The sequence below is a fragment of the Cavia porcellus genome, unplaced genomic scaffold (genome assembly GCF_034190915.1).
Source record: "Cavia porcellus strain 051 isolate PalLab524CR breed Dunkin Hartley unplaced genomic scaffold, mCavPor4.1 scaffold_15, whole genome shotgun sequence".
Taxonomy (NCBI): Eukaryota; Metazoa; Chordata; class Mammalia; order Rodentia; family Caviidae; genus Cavia; species Cavia porcellus.
This window is the reverse complement of record NW_026947498.1, coordinates 48,054,929-48,071,897: the sequence shown is the minus strand read 5'-3', so window position 1 is coordinate 48,071,897 and position 16,969 is coordinate 48,054,929. Positions and strand designations below refer to the sequence as shown.

Genomic DNA, 16,969 nt, shown 5'->3' with positions numbered 1-16,969 from the left:
CCATGGAAGTACAAGCTGATCCTGTACTCTGGTTGTGGTATTGTGATCTGAGTCACTCAGCCTATAAGTTTCTGGGTGTCTCTTGCCAACCTGACCGTAGCTTCCACACTCTGGATTTTTCTCCCACTTGTACCTTACCCAGACTGTGATTTCAACACTGGTAGCCCCAAGATGAAGCTTTACCCATGGCTGCTCTGAGTCACAGGTTCAGTTGGCCTCTCTTTATTTTGGTATCCAAACAAATACCCTCTCCAGGAGCATGATGGTTGTCTAGAGTAGAGCCAGTGCACAGCATCTACTGCTCCATTCCATTGATTCATTTCTCCCTGGAGGCTTCTGGAGTTGCCTGCTCTCAGTGAGTCTTTAGATTTTATCTTTCCCTCCCTGAGCTGGAAGCTGGAGAGAAAGTGTAGGTTGCCCCCTCCTTTATTCTGTGTTGAGAACTGTCTCTTCACTTTCACTTTCTCTATGGGCTCTAATTTTCCCTTTAGATCCTCCTTGGGTCCCAAGGATCCACACCTGTCCTTTTGTGTTTCAGATTTTTAGTTTCCAGGGTCTTGAGTCTGAATCTTTTTTTTTTTTTTTTTTGAAAGACAAGGTCTCACTGTGTAGCCTGAGTTAACCATGTAATCTAAGCTGGCTTTCACCTTCTACAATGCTCCTCAGCCCGCTGAGTGCTAGGATTGTAGATGTGTGCTACCCTTCCCACTGGAATTTGAATCCTGAAGAGGTTGATTTGTTGTTGCTTACTGCTCTGCCATCTTTCCATAAATCTAACAGATATTTTTCTTACAGTTGTAGTAATTTTCACTGTTTTGGAAATAGGGCAGAGAATATAAAATTAGTGAAACATGGTTTCTGCTTTCAAGGAATTTGTAGTTTAATAAAGAAACACGTGTATTTACCTTATCATAAAATGCACATTGGATATATTTATAAGAGGGCATATGTGGGAGTGAGAACAAGTGTCTAAAGAATCAGAAAAGGATTCTCAGATCAAACAGCATACAATTTAAGATTTGAGGTAATTGTTTACTTGGTGATCATACAGTAGGAAGACCTAATGCCATTAAACATAACATAAAAGTGTGGAAAATTGTAGGAACTACACACAGTGGTAGCTTATAATATACTTAAGATTGCTTTGATTGAAAGTTCAAAATGATTGGGTTTAAATTAATATTATGTACCACCAATTTTCAAATATTAAGATTTTTGCATGCTTGATGTATTTTTAAAATTATTTATTTTTAATTGTTTTATAATTCTTTTTCTTGAAAGGAATTTTGTTCAATTTTCAGAATTTTCTTCTTTGTTTTCATTTTAAATTTGTGTTTAACTACCTACTTCTTTTCAATTCTTTGTATTGGCAAAATCTGGAAAACTGCCAGGTGTGGATCATACAACATAATTTTTTTTTTTTAATCTTTTTGAGACAGGGTCTTGCTGTATAGTTCAGGCTGGCCTTGAGCTTATTTTGTAGCATAGGCTGGTTTCGAACTCGCAACGATCCTCCTGCCTCAGCCTCCCAAGTGCTGGGATTACAGGTGTGAGCCACCACGCCCGGCCCAACATAAATTTTTAACAGTGAATGTTTTATTATTTAATGTAATGTGTTGTTATACAATTGGTTGGGCTAGTTATGTGCCAAAAATAAAACTAGACCAAAAAATACTGAGTAAAGGAGCAGTGTAAATGCCATGTACTGTATAATCTTTTACCCACAGACAATTGCTGCTAATTCTATAGTGTGTATCATTCTATATTCTTCATATATATAGATAGAGACATAAAAATAAAAGGTAGATAGACACTTTGAAACAAAAGGATAATATATTGCACATAATGTTTTACAGTTTATCACAATTATGTTAATTTAGTTTAACTCTCCTTTACATTATGAGATACCTTTAACAGTTTCCATTTGTTGGTCATTTCAGTTGGCGTAGTGTTTTGCTTTTTGAACAACCTACTATAAGACATTGTTATGGATACTGGAGATAGTGTTCTCACTCTCATTATACTTACAATTTAGCTGAATTAGTGGAATACTAGTGGTGGAATATTACTATATAAGTTAAAGCCTAGTTGAGCAGTTACGTTAATGTTTTTGGTTTGGTATACAGAATGTTGCATTAAACTGTGAACTTTTAAAAAAATATTAGTATTTGTAATAGGAAGAGTATTTAAGTATAAATTAAGTGCAGAAAACCGTTCTGGGTATTTTAAGAAATTATAAAATAAGTGTTGTGAACAGCTTTGTTCTTAAGTTTATATCAGATTTTTTATTTTAGAGAACTGGATCTACCTTACTGCCTACAAAACACATTTTTCTTAACTGGGGGTTAAATTTTTACTGGAAATATGGTCCTTACTCCAAGGAGACAGAATATGTTGGTATAGTTATTCATTGAAAGAACAAGAATACTTGACAGCATCAAGATGCAGAAGAAAGTAAGGAAAAGCTTAATAGGAAAGTAATGGTAGGGACATAGATGGATTATTTCTTTTTCATAATTTTGTAGTAATGGCTGTATGAACTGTCAAAGAAAATACTTTCCGTTTCCTAGAACTATTTATATTTATTCAAATATGTATTATAAGCTTAAAGACTTGGTGAAACATATGAGAAGGAATTTAGAAAGGCAAAGTAGGCACTAAATTACATACAGCAGTTATGTGAAATTAGCAGAATAACTTGATGGTATTAAATGAGATGAATTCTTATTTAGGTGCTGACGTTTAAAGATAATAGTGCCTTTCTTTGATTAAGGTCCTCATATTTAAAGCTGTGAGAGGTCCTGAAAGTTACCTCTTTACCTACTTATTTGTGTTAGTTGTAGAGACAATAGAGATAGGATTTGAATTACAAACTCACCTTTTAGCTATTCCCTCATACTGGCTTCACTGACTGACTTGTTTCACGGAATAAGAGTCTTAAATTTGTGTAAATATATGACAAAAATTTTAAATGGTAAAACAGCGAAAATAAACCTTCGGTTTTAGTGAACAGTGTTTAATGGAACTCGTTACTCAAGATGACTTCAATTTTGCCTTGTGCTCAGACTGTACTTGATATGGTTAACAGTTTTATAAATGTGTACATTGAAAGAAAATTTAACCAAAGAATAATAGGCACATTCGTTTTAGTGTTAATGGAAAAACAAACTTTAAAACACAAGCCTGTTTTAGATGGTATATGTTAGACTTAGCCTTGAAAATTTATTATGAAAGCAACAGTTACAGACACAGTCAAAAGACACCTAGAGGAAGTAAAGTTTTTGGGGAGCAGAAGGACTTCAGTCAGAATTCATAACATGGAACAATGAAAGATAAAAGAATTTACAGTGCCTATGTAAATGTCATCCAGAGGAAAAGTATTCTGGCTTGGAGATTTAATTTATGTTGTTTTGAGAAGCACATCACTGTTTTGAAGTTATGTTCTATAGAGTTTTATAGCCTTTCCATAGTAAAACAACTTATTTTTCTAGTTTTGTTTTCATGTGGTAGAAGCAATCTTTTGATTATAATTGATAGTTTCCCCATAAAAACAAAATGTTCATAATAGGTGGTATACAAGTTAAGGCTTTTGATCATTTTAATGTTTCATTATAAATAATATATTGTGTTGGTACTTTGATTTGTTCAGCAACTTTTTGTGATTTTCTTGGCTAAGTTTATCCCTAAGAGAATGATTATCAATTTCTGAGTAAGCTACCTTGTGTGTCTCTTGACAGTTGCTTCTGGACTTTTGTCTTATTTCTTCCTTAAAATTTTAGAATGTGAGCAAGGTGTAGTGGTGCATACTGTAATCTCAGCATTCTAGGAGGCAGAGGCAGGAGACTCACATTTAACCTATCTACCTCGCCACTACCCCAGCCCACTCCCTGCCTGGGCAAATGAGGGACTAGCAAAAACTTATCTTAAAATAAAAAAATTTAAAAAGGGCTGGGAAATTTAATCCCCAGTACTGCAGGAAATAATTCACAATATAGTTTTGAAAAATATATTAAATAAAAGCTGGTTTTCATAAATGAGTGTTTTACATGACACAGGATTCTTAACCATCCCTAAAACTAATTTTTTACAGTGAATCATTTTCTTGTTTTATTGATAAAAGAGCTTTGAACACTTTCTGAGCATTTTATTGGTGGTATAAAAATTTGTGAAGTATGAATAATAACTTTTTTTTTGCTTTATTCCCTTTAGTTCACAACAAAGTATGTTAAAATCCCATTTCAAGGTAAGCTATCATTCTCTTATGATTTTTTCTCTTCAGTATTATTTAATTATAAAATGTTTGGTTAGCAGAACTCTGAAATATTTTTCAACCAGTCTTCCATAATTATTTCAGTATAGGATATAAATAAAACTAATGTAGTTTAGTATGTTTCACCTTTACATCTTTTTAGCAGCTCTAAAAGGGAATTAAATGTTTCATGACACTTAAAATAGACTTTTGTTGTTTTAATGTCTCTAAGTCAAACTATATTAGAGTACCCATGATGATTTTTTGAGAGTAAGAAATAAAATTTTAAAAGATAGATTATTTTTGGTGTGTAAAAATGCTTGAAAATAGGAATTACAAAGAAAGAAGCAATCATAAAATAGGTTTTTATATCATTTTATATACTGTAACTTATCTGAATAAAGTAGACTGGAAAATGTACCTATAATTTAAAAAGACTCATACCATCTTTTCATTTTGTCCCCCCAAAAAGACTTTTTAGGATAGTGACAAAAATAATAACTTTAGAAAGTAAGTAATGAAAAGAATGAGGAAAAATATATATACACATAGCACTTAAGATATGAACAAAGAAAGCAACTTTTTTTGCTACATGTATTTTCTTTAATTGAAGGGTTATTCAGTGAATTTTAAGTACATAAAATGAACTAATTTAAAATGTTCTAAATTATATGTATCTATATCAGTGAATAACAGTAAAACCACCATCCATATCAAAACATTATAACCAAAAATCTTATGTATGAATGCCACAGAAAGTCTCTTAACTTTGAAATATCTTGTAATGTCCTTATTTCTGCCTAATATAAATGTTGCTTTTCATTTCTATGATCTAAAGATTTTCTATGAGCTTTAAAACCTTTTATCCTTTTTTTAAATACACGTGTGGATATCTTGGATAGAGACTGATTTGTTTGGATCAATTTGGATCTTACTAATTGATAATTTAACCAGTTTATAATTCACCTCTATCTCTGTTATCTCTGTTATATCTTTTATGTAAAATTTAACCTTTTTTTTTTTTTGTATTGTCTTTGCTACATTTTCTTGGTTTTTCCCTTCTTTTTAATTCCAAGAACTTAGAATTCCTATATTCTACTTTTTGATGCAGTAATTGCTGGTTCTCACAATTCGGTATTTCAGACATATCCATCTCTTGGCAACCAGTGCTTTGGAAATTTTCTTCTTATCGTATCAGTATTAATGTTATGAATTTGCTTTTTCTTTGTTAAGAGACATAAAACTACAATTTTCTAATTTTGTCAGGTTAATTAATATTTAGAATATCATTACTGTACTTGTTCTGACCACAGTGACAAAAAAGCATTTTTATCTAAGATACATTTCTCTTAACATGCATCTTTATAATATTATGTGACAAAAATAAAATAGTATTTATTTACACAATACAGTCAATACTTGGCATGTACTTTTAGTTTAAAACTACATAAAATAAGTAGTGGTGGCTCACACCTGTCATCTCAAGTCAGGAGCCTGAATCAGGAGGATCGCTGTGATGTCAAGGACATTCTGGGCTACAGAGTTAAAGCCCAGCCTGTGAGTTCAAAGCTAGCTTGTGAATTCAAGGCCACCTGAACTGCATAGCATACCTTGTCTCAAAACGAAACCAAACCAAACCGAACCGAACCGAACCACACCCAACCGAACCACATCGAACCACACCACACCGAACCACACCAAATCAAACCAAGCCCTATGTAAAATTAGAATTTTAGATCTGCTTTACAGATCAATTTTGCATTTAGTTTTATTACTTTTCCCTATGTGTTACACTTTTAGACTTCATGCTTTTTAACTAGCTTTAATGATTACCATTGAATTGTTTCCTTACTCTTTTTAATTTTTCTGTTGGCTGTGGTAAATCATTCAGCAGAGTTTTCAGAAAAAGTTCTTGGTCAATATATTTTGTTAACTCCTTGGTGCCTGAGAATTTTTTCCAGTTGTTCTTAATACAGAAATACTAATTTGGCAGGAGTATAATTCTTAGTTTGAAATTATTCTCCTTTAAAACTCTAGTTGTTCTTCCATTGTCTTCTGGCATTTAAAATTGACAAGAAGAAACTCTTGAGATCACTCTGACTTTTTTTGCTAAAGGTAACTTATTTTCTCCATCTGGATGAAATGCAAAATTCTTATTTTCTTTATCTTGGAAATTTAAAAAAATCATCATGCCTAGGTGGTGTTTTCTTTTCATTGAATTTTAAAGAAACCCTGTGAATCTTCATTTGTGCGCCAACATTGTTTAACTTTGGAAAGATTTTTTCATTTTGTTTCTTAATTACTGTTTCAGCTCATTTGCTTTGTCCTCTCTTTCAAATATTCTGTTACACATAGATTATATCTCCTGGATGGGCCTGTATATTGCTTTCTTTTTCTTTTTTGTGACTTAACGTTTTTGGCCTTTTCCTTTGCATTCTGTGAGAATTTTTTTTGTTTTATGTTTACTTCAGTTTTATTTTGTGATCAACCTTACTGAAATGCTTGCTTGCTTTATTTATTTATCCATTTATTTATTTATTTTGGACGGTACTGGGATTAAACTCAGGATCTTGCACTTGCCAGGGAGGTGCTATGCCGTGAAGCTGTATCCCCAGTTCCACATGCTTCATCTAACTTTCTGTAATTTAAGAACTCTTCTCTTTGCTGTAAAACCACCTACTTTATTGTTAAGCACATGCCTCTAGTGAACTCTTAGAAGATGTTGAATACCTTCTTACTCATCCTTGGAGACCAGAACATCTGTTACAAGGGAAGGCATTTTCTCGATTACTTAGCTCTGTTCCTTTCTTCTGAACTGTGATGTTACAATTTTTTCAAGGACTTTTCTTTACAATGGAGCCCAAAAAATGTGGTCTTTCCAAGTGCTGAAGCTGAAGAACCCCCAAATCTTTTTTAAAACAAGACATACACATGAAACTTTTTATAGATGAGTATCTAGGGATTGAAATATTATTCTTTTTCCATGTAGCTGGGAGAAAAATTGATTTATCCATATTTATATATGCTACTAGTTGTGTTTGGCAGTTTGTAGCAGTATGTTGAAGAAAAGCTTATTTTTCTTTTACATAGAAGAAATCTAGGGGGAAGCTGAGCTGATACTGTGTTTTCTTGGTTATCAGAGGTCCTGATTATTTGTTTTTCTACTTAGTCACCCTTGATACATGACTTACACCACATAATGTTTACATTCTTTTTGTGGAGTTGGTACATATGTGCATAGCATCTTAATTCCTTTTTTTGTTTCTCTTACTTCCTTTCCTTTTCCTGCCATCTCTGGACCCCCTTTAATTTGCAGAAGACCCATCTCCCTATTTCTTTTATTTTACCTTTTATTTATAATTTGAATTTCTCATATGTGAGAAACCATGTGATAGTTAAGCTGGTGTGTCTTAACACGATAGTCTGAAGTTGCATCCATTTTTTAAAAATGACTCAACTTTTTCTTTTTGGCAGAGCAGTACTCTTTTGTGTGTAAATACCACAATTTCTTTACCCATTCGTCTGTTGTTGAACATATGTGCTGCCCCCAAGATTTAGCTATTTTGAGTGATTCTGCTATATGTATGCATGACATTCATTCTTACCCCATAGCTATTAAAGCCAGCTGTTCACACTCCATTATCATTTTAGTGTTTCAAGCAGAAAGTGAGAGGAAGGAGAAACTGATTAAGAAAGCACATTCTGTTTGTTGCTTTTCCTCTCTTCTCCTCCCTTCCTCTCCCCTCCCTCTTCTTCCCTGCTTTCCTCTCCTCTCCTCTCTTTTTTCCTCTCCTTTCCTCTCCTCTTTCTCCCCTTTTCTCCCTTTCCCTCCATTTCCCTTCTGTCTCTCTCCCAAATATTTTGTTCCCAATATCTCTTTTCTTATGAATTCACTAGGGTATGAATAGGAATAGTGATAGTGGATTTATTTGTTTTATTCCTGGTTTTAGAGAGAAAGTTTTTAGCTCTCCCTTATTTATGCCTTTTTTTTCTTTCTTTCCTTTTTAAAAAAACTGTGGAGCACTTCATGAATTCTTGATCAATGTCCATGCTAATCTTCTCTGTATTGTCCCAATGTTAGTGTATGTGCTGCCCAAGTGAGCACTCTTCCCTATTTAATGTGATAGTGGTAGTGTGTTTGTCATGATTTTTTATCATACTGTGATAAGGTCCTTCCATACCTATTTTCATCAGGGTTTTTTTTATCATGAATGATGTTGGATTTTCCAAAGGCTTTTCCTCCATCTATTGGAATGATCTGTCATTCTTGTCCTTGTTTCTGTTTATGTAGTACATTGTATGTTAGTTGAACCATTCCTGCATTCTTCAGATGAATCCTACTTAATCATGATGTATTGTTATTATTATTTATGATTTGTGTATTCTCTTTGCCAGTGTGTTGTTGAGGATTTTGTGTCTATATTCCTTAAATAGCTTTGTCTATAATTCTCTTTTATGGTGTGTTTTCTGGTTTTGAATCAGGGTAATGCTAGCTTCCAGGAATGAATTTGGAAGCACACTGTCTCTTTCAGTTTCATTAAAGAGTTTGAGGAGTATTGGCATTAGATCTTCCTTGAAGTCACTATAGAATTTGGCAGTGAGTCCATCAGGTCTTAGACTTTTCTTGGTGGTAGATTTTTTTTATTACTGCTTCAGTTGCTTTGCCTGTAATTGGATTACTCACGGTTTTAAAGTCTTCATTCAGTTTTGGCAACTAGAATTGCCAAAACCATTAATCTATCTGTGTTTTCTGAGTTCTCCATTTTATTGGTGTACATGTTTGTGAAGTAGTTGCTGATAATTTTCTGGATTTCAGCAGTGTCTGTTGAGATTTCATATTTTTCAATTCTAATTGCATTGATTTGCATCTTTCCTTTTTGGGGTAAGATTGGCTACAGGTTTGTCTGTTTTATTCTTTCAAAGAATCAGCTCTTTGATGTATTGATTCTTTGTACAGTGGTGCCTACGTTTGCAAACTTAATTCATTCCATGACTTAGAAAGATGACTGTGGTTGTGTTTATCAACTCATGTAAAATACACAAGCATGGAAGAAAAATGTGGTGAATGCTTCTTTTTGCAAACTGAATTATTAGTGAATTCACAAGTGTTTGTGAACCAAGATATTATTGTATTGTCTTTTAGCTCAATTTCAGTAATTTCTGCACTGATATTTATAATATCCTTTTTATGGATACTTGAACAGAACATAAAACTAAACTACTGTAAGGAACAGCACAATCAAAAAAATTACAATACAGTATAAATAAGGTAAAATGTATTAAAAAATTAAGACTATAAACAAGATGTACAAAACTGTAAAAGAAAAAAAAGATGATTCGTAAGTCAGAGTGGCAGATTGTGAGTCTGAACAGTATACTTTAGTTACTAAGTGCAAGCAGTCATTAAATGGTAGACCGTTAAATGAGGAATAACTATATTGTTTAGTTCTAGAAACTAATTTCTTCTCTTAATTTCTTCTGTGATCCTTTGTGTGTGCGTGTGTGTGTGTGTGTGTGTGTGTATGTTTTTAAAACAATGGCAGAATTATTTCAAGAGTGGGTGAGAGACTGGCTCTGCAGAGTGAACTTGGACCAAGTAAATACAAAAAGAGGAAGGTGCAAAGATAAAAGTACGTGCTGTGTGTGGGAAATGCAGCATGAGCTATCATGAAAATTTATGACAGTGAGGGCTCCTCATGACTGCCTTATCCAAATCTCAAGGAAAGAATTTCTACATCCCAGTCCTGAGAAGTGGTGCTAAGATTCTAAACCTCAAGATGATGGATTTACTGTGCAGCCTAGGTTGGTCTCAAACTCGTAGCAATCCTGCCTCAGCCTCCTGAGTACTGGGATTACAGGCATGTACCACCATGCCCAGCCAAATCATGGCTATTTTAAAAATCCATATTTGTGTCCTAAGGTCAATTTTTTTAATTTTCAGAGATCACCCTTAATTTTACCTATGATTAGCAGTGGTTGACTGAACAAGATTTTGTAAGGGAAATACCCAGTTTGTTTGGTGGGGGTACATGGGATTCAGAGGAGGACCTTGGGCAGGAGTAGATCTCATCTTAAGTGGATTTTTTGTCAGTATTTTTAAAGAATTGCTTGTATGTCTGATTTATGTGTTTTATTTTTTATGAGCTCTGTGACTGTTATGTGAAGCTTTCATTTTATCTTTAGCATCTTTGTGAGCTCTAGTGTGTGTCTATTGTTTGACCCCAAAGTCAGGGACAGACCGAATTTTGGGATGATGTCTCTTTTATTCAGGTAGGGAAAGCTTCAACCCATCCCAAGAAGGTGCAGACAAGCATTAACAGATGCCCATAGATTCCTGCTTGAGGCAGTTTAGAGCTCTCATTAGAGTTCCCATCATCCCCTCTTGATATAATTTCCAGATTCCTGGACAAATCATGTCTTTATTTGGAGAGTAATTTGGGGGGATCTCAGAGAGGAAGCTGCAGGATAAGGATCATAGCTAGTCCTCCCTCCCCCACCGGCCCTTTTGTAGGGCTATGATAGTGGCCTGCTTTGTTTCCCTGTTTGCCTGATTTTTGTTTTTCTCTTTTATTAATATTCCAGTCCTCTGGTGCTCGCCTACAATGTATAGTGACCACTTTTCTTGGGGCCCGTATAACATTTAAGAGCTATAAAATATTTTTGTACTTTCTGTCTTTTCCCCCAGCCATTAGGAGCCCATTTTTTATATTTGGGATCAGTATAGATGTTAACCTTTTTGTCCTTTTGTCAGCAGAAGATAGTTGTCAAGGCCATTCTGCCATCTGGGCTGAGGTTCTGGTAGGTAAAGGCTGACTTTCTACCTCAGAGAGGAGTCACCAGGAGTCATGAGGAGTTTGTTGGACACTTTTTAGCACGACCTTACAGTCATGAAAAGGGGGTCCTGGGAGCAAAGTGGCCAGTTTAACAGTATTTATTATCTCTAGAGTTAAGAATTTTTACGTAAGAGCCCCTAATATGGAGTCATCCTTGGCTTTGACAATCAACAGTGTCCTCTCTGGTCCATTAAGGTTATAACTGAGGGTGGTACTCGAATGGTTGTCGCAAAGTCAACTTAGCTTTTTGTGTCAGCTGGCTAGTGACAGAAAGTGTCCTGAACCATGGAAGCCATCCTTGGGCCACGGAGTCTGTTTTGACAAGTATGTCATTAGAGAATGTTAGGATCCCACGAACTGAGTTAAGGTTTCTATGGCCATTTTTTGTTTATGGACATATAGGAAGAAAGGTTTCATTAAACCTCACAGTGCTAAAGGTAGGGCTTGAGACAGCCTCTTTGATTTGTTTAAGTGTTTTCTTCTGGACAGCTTTCCAAAGGATGAGCTCCTTTGTCCCATCCTTGATGGCTTATCTGAATACAGTTTCCATTTTTGTTTTGATCTGTATCAAGCTTTTCCATTGTGTTATTTCCTCTGCTTATAGCCGTAGCCTCAGTGTCTCATTGGCCTTTAGTTGTCTGCGCTGCAGTCCCTGTTCAGCCTTCTCATGAGCACATTTAGCTTTTTGTCTGTTGCTTTGTTTTTTTCCACAGTTGGGCCAATATTACATGTTTTTCCTGCAGAGTGTGATTTAGCTTTGTAGCCTTTTTGCAATGGAGGCACACTTGTCTTATAGTTGCCTCTGTGTTACACTGCATTGTCTCTAGGGTTACCTCTACTTGGTGTGTTTGTTTTGTCTCTTGTCTATCTCCTTGGCTTCTAGTTGTAGTTCCACCAGTGGCTGTAGAGTCCCCTGTTTTTGAGTTGTCTCAGCTTCAACCTTCATGTTTAGGGCCACTTTTGCCCTCTGTTTGATGCTTGTGTTGGCTTTTCTCTGGAATTTATCTCTTCAAGTGCCTAGCCTCCTTTTGTGCTTGTTGCTTTTGGACTTTTGTCTCGTTTGTCTATGTATATAGACCCTGTAGATCATCCTACCACGTTGGCACTGAGTTGTCTCTAGCCGAAGGCACACCATGTAGGTCACCTTTTTATGTGTACCTGTTATATTTGGTTGTCTCCACATACTGGATCCTGGCTTGGACCTTTGCCTCTGAACTCTGCTGCAGATGTTGTAGCTCTTTCTAGATAGTGTGTTTCTACAGTTGGTTTCTTTTTGTTTTTCTTTTCTTTTTTATTATGTTATCTCCTCTTGTATGTGCCATTGTAGTTTTTGTGTTTTCCGTTCCATTTGTGCTTTGGTTTAGCCATGTGTCTTTGTCATGGGTTTAGTTGCACTGTATTTTTCATCTGTTGGTAAGTCGGTGTTCTTACCTGTGGCATTTTTTTTAGGCTTCTTGGCCTCTTTTTTTCAATCATCAGGTTGCCTCTGTCTCATTATGTAGCTATCCTAGCAGGTTCATGTGTTTTCTTTTTGTCTGTAGTTGTTTCTGGGCAGCTTGTTGGGCCAATTGTAGCTGTTGAATTGACTCTTGTGTTTGCTCCTGCAGGCATTGGGCCTTTTTCACCTTGGCCTTGAGTCATTCAGCTTCTTCCAGTGCATCCTTCGCTGCTTTGCATCTTCCTCCACAGTTATCAGGCTCTTTTGGATATGTTCTTTGGCCTGATGGTGCCATTGTTTTTTCTCCATTACCAGATATTTCTGATAAGCAACTGCCAGTTTGACTATTTTTTGTTGCACAGTGCGTTCCTGGCATTCCTGCAGATGTGTCCCAACTCCAGTTTTAGCTCTGTCTTGTTGGCAGTAACTTTCTTTTCTTTCTTTCTTTTTTTTTTTCCCTCTGACCCTCCCATCCTCTCCAGGCAGTAAGTTTCTTGAAGTTCATTTTAAGTGTGAGGATCTTTCTTTTTTTTTCTTTGTTGCTGTTGCCTCAGTGTTTTCTTTAGTCCTTTTGTTACTTTAGCTGGCTTTTTGATGTCTTGCATAGCTTGGCAAAGTGCTTGAAGAGTATATTATTTAATTTCCATTCTTTGTATAATTTCTGTGGTTTCTTTTTTGTCATTCATTTCTGGTTTTATTGTCCTATCATCTGATAATATACATAGCATAATTTTAGATCTTTTGCATTTACTTAAGCATACTTTATGGACTAGCATATGATCTATTTTGGAGAAAATCTAATTTGCTGCTAAGAATGTATATTCTCTTGTTGTGTGGAACAATCTGTAGATGTCTGTTAAGTCCAACTCATCTTTGTTGAATTTTTTTAGTTGAACTGTTTGTGACAGTGGTATATTGAAGTCTCCTACTGTAATTGTGTTAGTATTTATATGGTATTTTATGCCCAGTAGTGTTTGTTTCGTGAAGTTGGTTGCACCATTGTTTGGTGTTTATATGGTTTTTTTTTTGTGGTACCAGGGATCAAACTCACGACCTCATGCTTGCCACGCAAGTACTTATGCCGGTGAGCTAAATCCCCAGCCCTTGGTGTTTATATGTTAATAATTGTTATCTATTCCTGTTGAATTGTTCCCTTTTCTGATATAGATTGATCTTCTTTGCCATTTCTTATGAGTTTGGCTTGAAGTCCATTTTGTTTTAGATACTAGATAGCCATACTTGCTTTTTTCCTGTCCTTTGGTTTATTCGTTTAGTCTGTGAATTTCTCTTTAGGTTAAATATGTTTCTTAAATACAGTATACTGTTGGGGTTTTGACAGTCCTTTGGCCTGTTTTTGTGTTTTGATTTGGGAATTGAGGCCATTCACCTTCTTTGATTTCTTTTGTGCATCTGTGAATTTCTTTTTGGATTAAATGTGGCGTTTTCTTTTTCATTTTTTAAAAATTTTATTGGAAGAGAAAAACCAAAACAGAAAAAGGGTAGAAATAGTACATAACTTCCAAAAAAATAGTAAGAAATCACTAGTTGATAAATTACATATTGTCCTCTTAGAAATAGTTGTTCAAGTTACAAAAGTAAAGCATACAAAGTGGACATTCAAACAGCGAGATTGCAAACTATCCACAAAAACTTAGTAATATAGTTATCAATCCTACACACTTAAACATACATGCAGTTATATCCTTTAGAGCACTTTTTTTCCTCTCTTTTTTACAACAGCAGTTACACATTTTGGGTTTTATTACTCTTATATTTCTTATTTTTACATGAGAGACACAATGTGATATCTGTAAATATGATTCTTATTTATTTCACTAATGAGGATAGTCTCAAGTCTTCATTTGCCTAGGAAGGCTTTAAGATCATCCCTTTGTATAGCTGAGTAATATTCTATTGTATAAAAATACCACATCTAAATGTGTTTCTTGCATACAGCATACTATGGGGTTTTGTCACTTGATCTTTTGCTCTGTCTTTATGTTTTGATTGGGGAGTTGAAACCATTCATATTGAGAATTATTACTGAAATATACTGGCTTATTCCGGTCATTGCATAATTTTCTTGTTGCTGGTTTCCTTTTTTAATTTCCACTTCAGCTTAACTGTACCCTGCCTCATATATTCATTTATTCTAGTAGAATTTTTGGCATTGTTGGTTTGATTGTCTCTTTTTAGGATATCTTTGACAATTTTTGGATGCTAGTTTGCTTAGTAATAGATTCTTTTTAATTATATTTATTTATTTATTTTTAGTCAGAGATTTCATTGTGTACTCTTTGTCATAAAAATACCTTATTTCTTCAATTTTGAAAGATAGATTTTTTAGTACATTATCAATCTGAGTTAGAAGTTATGTTTTTTAGGGGCTGAAATACTTCACTCGAAGCTGTACTAGCCTTTAAAGTTTGTATGAGAAGTCTGCTGTAATTCTCGTGGGTTTAGAAGTGATTTGTTGCTTTTCTTTAATAGCTTTTAACATTCTGTCTTTGTGTTGAACTCTTGGGATTTTAACTATGGTGTGTTGTGGAGAAATTCTTTTCTGATTGTGGCTGTTTTATTTATTACTGACATTACTCCTATTTTCTAAGACTGACACTCTGTTCTCACAGAACTACTCAAGGCCACTTGTGCTGCCTATACTTTCAATATAGGTTTTAGTATTATATTGACGTCTGTTTGGAACCTGTTCATGGAGTCAGATTCTTTGCTAAATTAGCTGTTAATATTTTATATCATTTTGTTTATTCTTTTAAGTAATCTTCTATAAACTCATGGATTGTTTTGTTAATTTTGCCTGTTTATCACATCTTTGTGTTAGATGATCATGATATTGATCTATTTTTTAATCTCTTTTATAATTTTGAATAATGCATCTGTGTGGCTTTGGTTTTCTCCCCCTTAAAACTCCATGCAGCTGCTTTGGGGAAGTTGGAAGATTTTGGAGGCAATTTGTTACCTGGCTTTTTCATGTTTTTATTGTTTGATTTGTTTTATTTCATGTTGAGATTTGCAGATTAATTACAGTGGAGGCTTTTTAGCTAAAATAGAGACTTCTTTACTGTTTGCTTTTCAGTGATGTACTCTTGCTGTGGCCTTTGCTCCTGTCACAAGTTCCAATGACCTGCATCCATTTGAGAGTTTGTCCTTGAGTTCATGGTAGTCCTACTGCCTCAGGCACTTGAGTGCTGGGATTAAAAGTGTAAATACCATGCCCAGAAAAGGCTATATTTTGATGCTTGCTATGGATTAAAATCTGGTGGTCAACTTAATACCAGGTGAATTGAATCAGCATAGTGCTATGTGTAGATGGCCCACCTGATGAAAGTTGCCAGCATAAAAAAGTGACACAGAGAGAAAGAGCAGAGTGTTGTGAGTTTTCCTGTGTTGTTGTTTGGAGATGCTGGTTTTCCTGGAGGAGCTTGTCATGGCTGGCCTTTGCTGATATAAGCTCAGCCATTATTATAGGAGGAGTTTGAGACCTTGTCATTGAGAATGGCTGTGGTTCACTTTGGGGGAGCTTTGGTCCTTATGTTGAGCGTCATATCCTGCTCCGGAGGGGAAGATGTGTGCTGTTTAATCTCCAGGAGAAACTTGTCATATTGGCTTTCTGACATGTATTCAAGTGTTCTCATTATTGAGGAGCTTGGGACCTTTGTCTCTGAGCATGGCTGTGATACTTTTCAGGGAAGCCCTGGTCCTTATTTTGAACGTAGCTTCTTGGTTCCACTGCAAAACCATCAGCCTACTGACACAGATCTTTCACGCTGCTGGGAGACTTTCTAGGTTTTGCTGCTGACCTTTGGGCCTTCCCAGCGCAGATCCCTAAAAAGACTTGCATGAGTCATTGTTGTGGGCTCTGGGCCTCCAGTTGGACTTGTGGGAGGCTCTGTCATGGGCTCCAGGTCTTTAGCTGGACTCATGCAGGGATATTGCTGTGAGATCCAGGCCCTTGGCTGGATTTTCTAGGTTTATAGTGTTGTGGACAGATTTCCTGTACTTTCTTATATTTAACTCTGGGTGACCATCATAAAGTAATATTATAAATTCTGTGTCCTATATGTAACTGTTCTCTGTGTAACCTGACTATAGCAGTGCTGATCCCTACTCACAATCAATCTGGAATAATGTTAAAAGAAATATCTTAGAATGTTTAGAACTTCATGTTATTCTTAAGAATCTTTTCATAATGCCTTTTATAATGAAATGGAAGTATTTCAAAAGAATCTGGGTAGATATTGGTTCATTGATTTATAGTATTGAGCAACATACAAAAGATAAAATGTAGAAATTTTAAAATTATACTATGTTCAGTTTCCTGCAGTATTAGTATCCCCCCTCCTTTTATTTTTATTTTTTTAGATGGGGGTCTTGCTATGTAGTTCAGGTTGGCCTCAAAAATCATGGCAATCCTCCTGCGTTGGCTTCCGT

At 35.2% G+C, this 16,969-nt stretch overlaps 1 protein-coding gene and 1 pseudogene across 10 annotated transcripts in view; one reads left to right on the top strand and one right to left on the bottom strand.

Moving 5' to 3' along the window:
* Senp7 (SUMO specific peptidase 7) overlaps positions 1–16,969 on the top strand; it is a 202,390-nt gene that overhangs the window by 156,074 nt on the left and 29,347 nt on the right. For all 10 annotated transcript variants that reach the window (XM_063224873.1, XM_063224874.1, XM_063224875.1 and 7 more), the window contains one exon: positions 4,210–4,243. In XM_063224873.1, the coding sequence (XP_063080943.1) occupies positions 4,210–4,243 (34 nt within the window). The remainder of the gene's footprint in view (positions 1–4,209; positions 4,244–16,969) is intronic.
* LOC111756656 (U6 spliceosomal RNA) lies at positions 8,259–8,354 on the bottom strand (annotated as a pseudogene).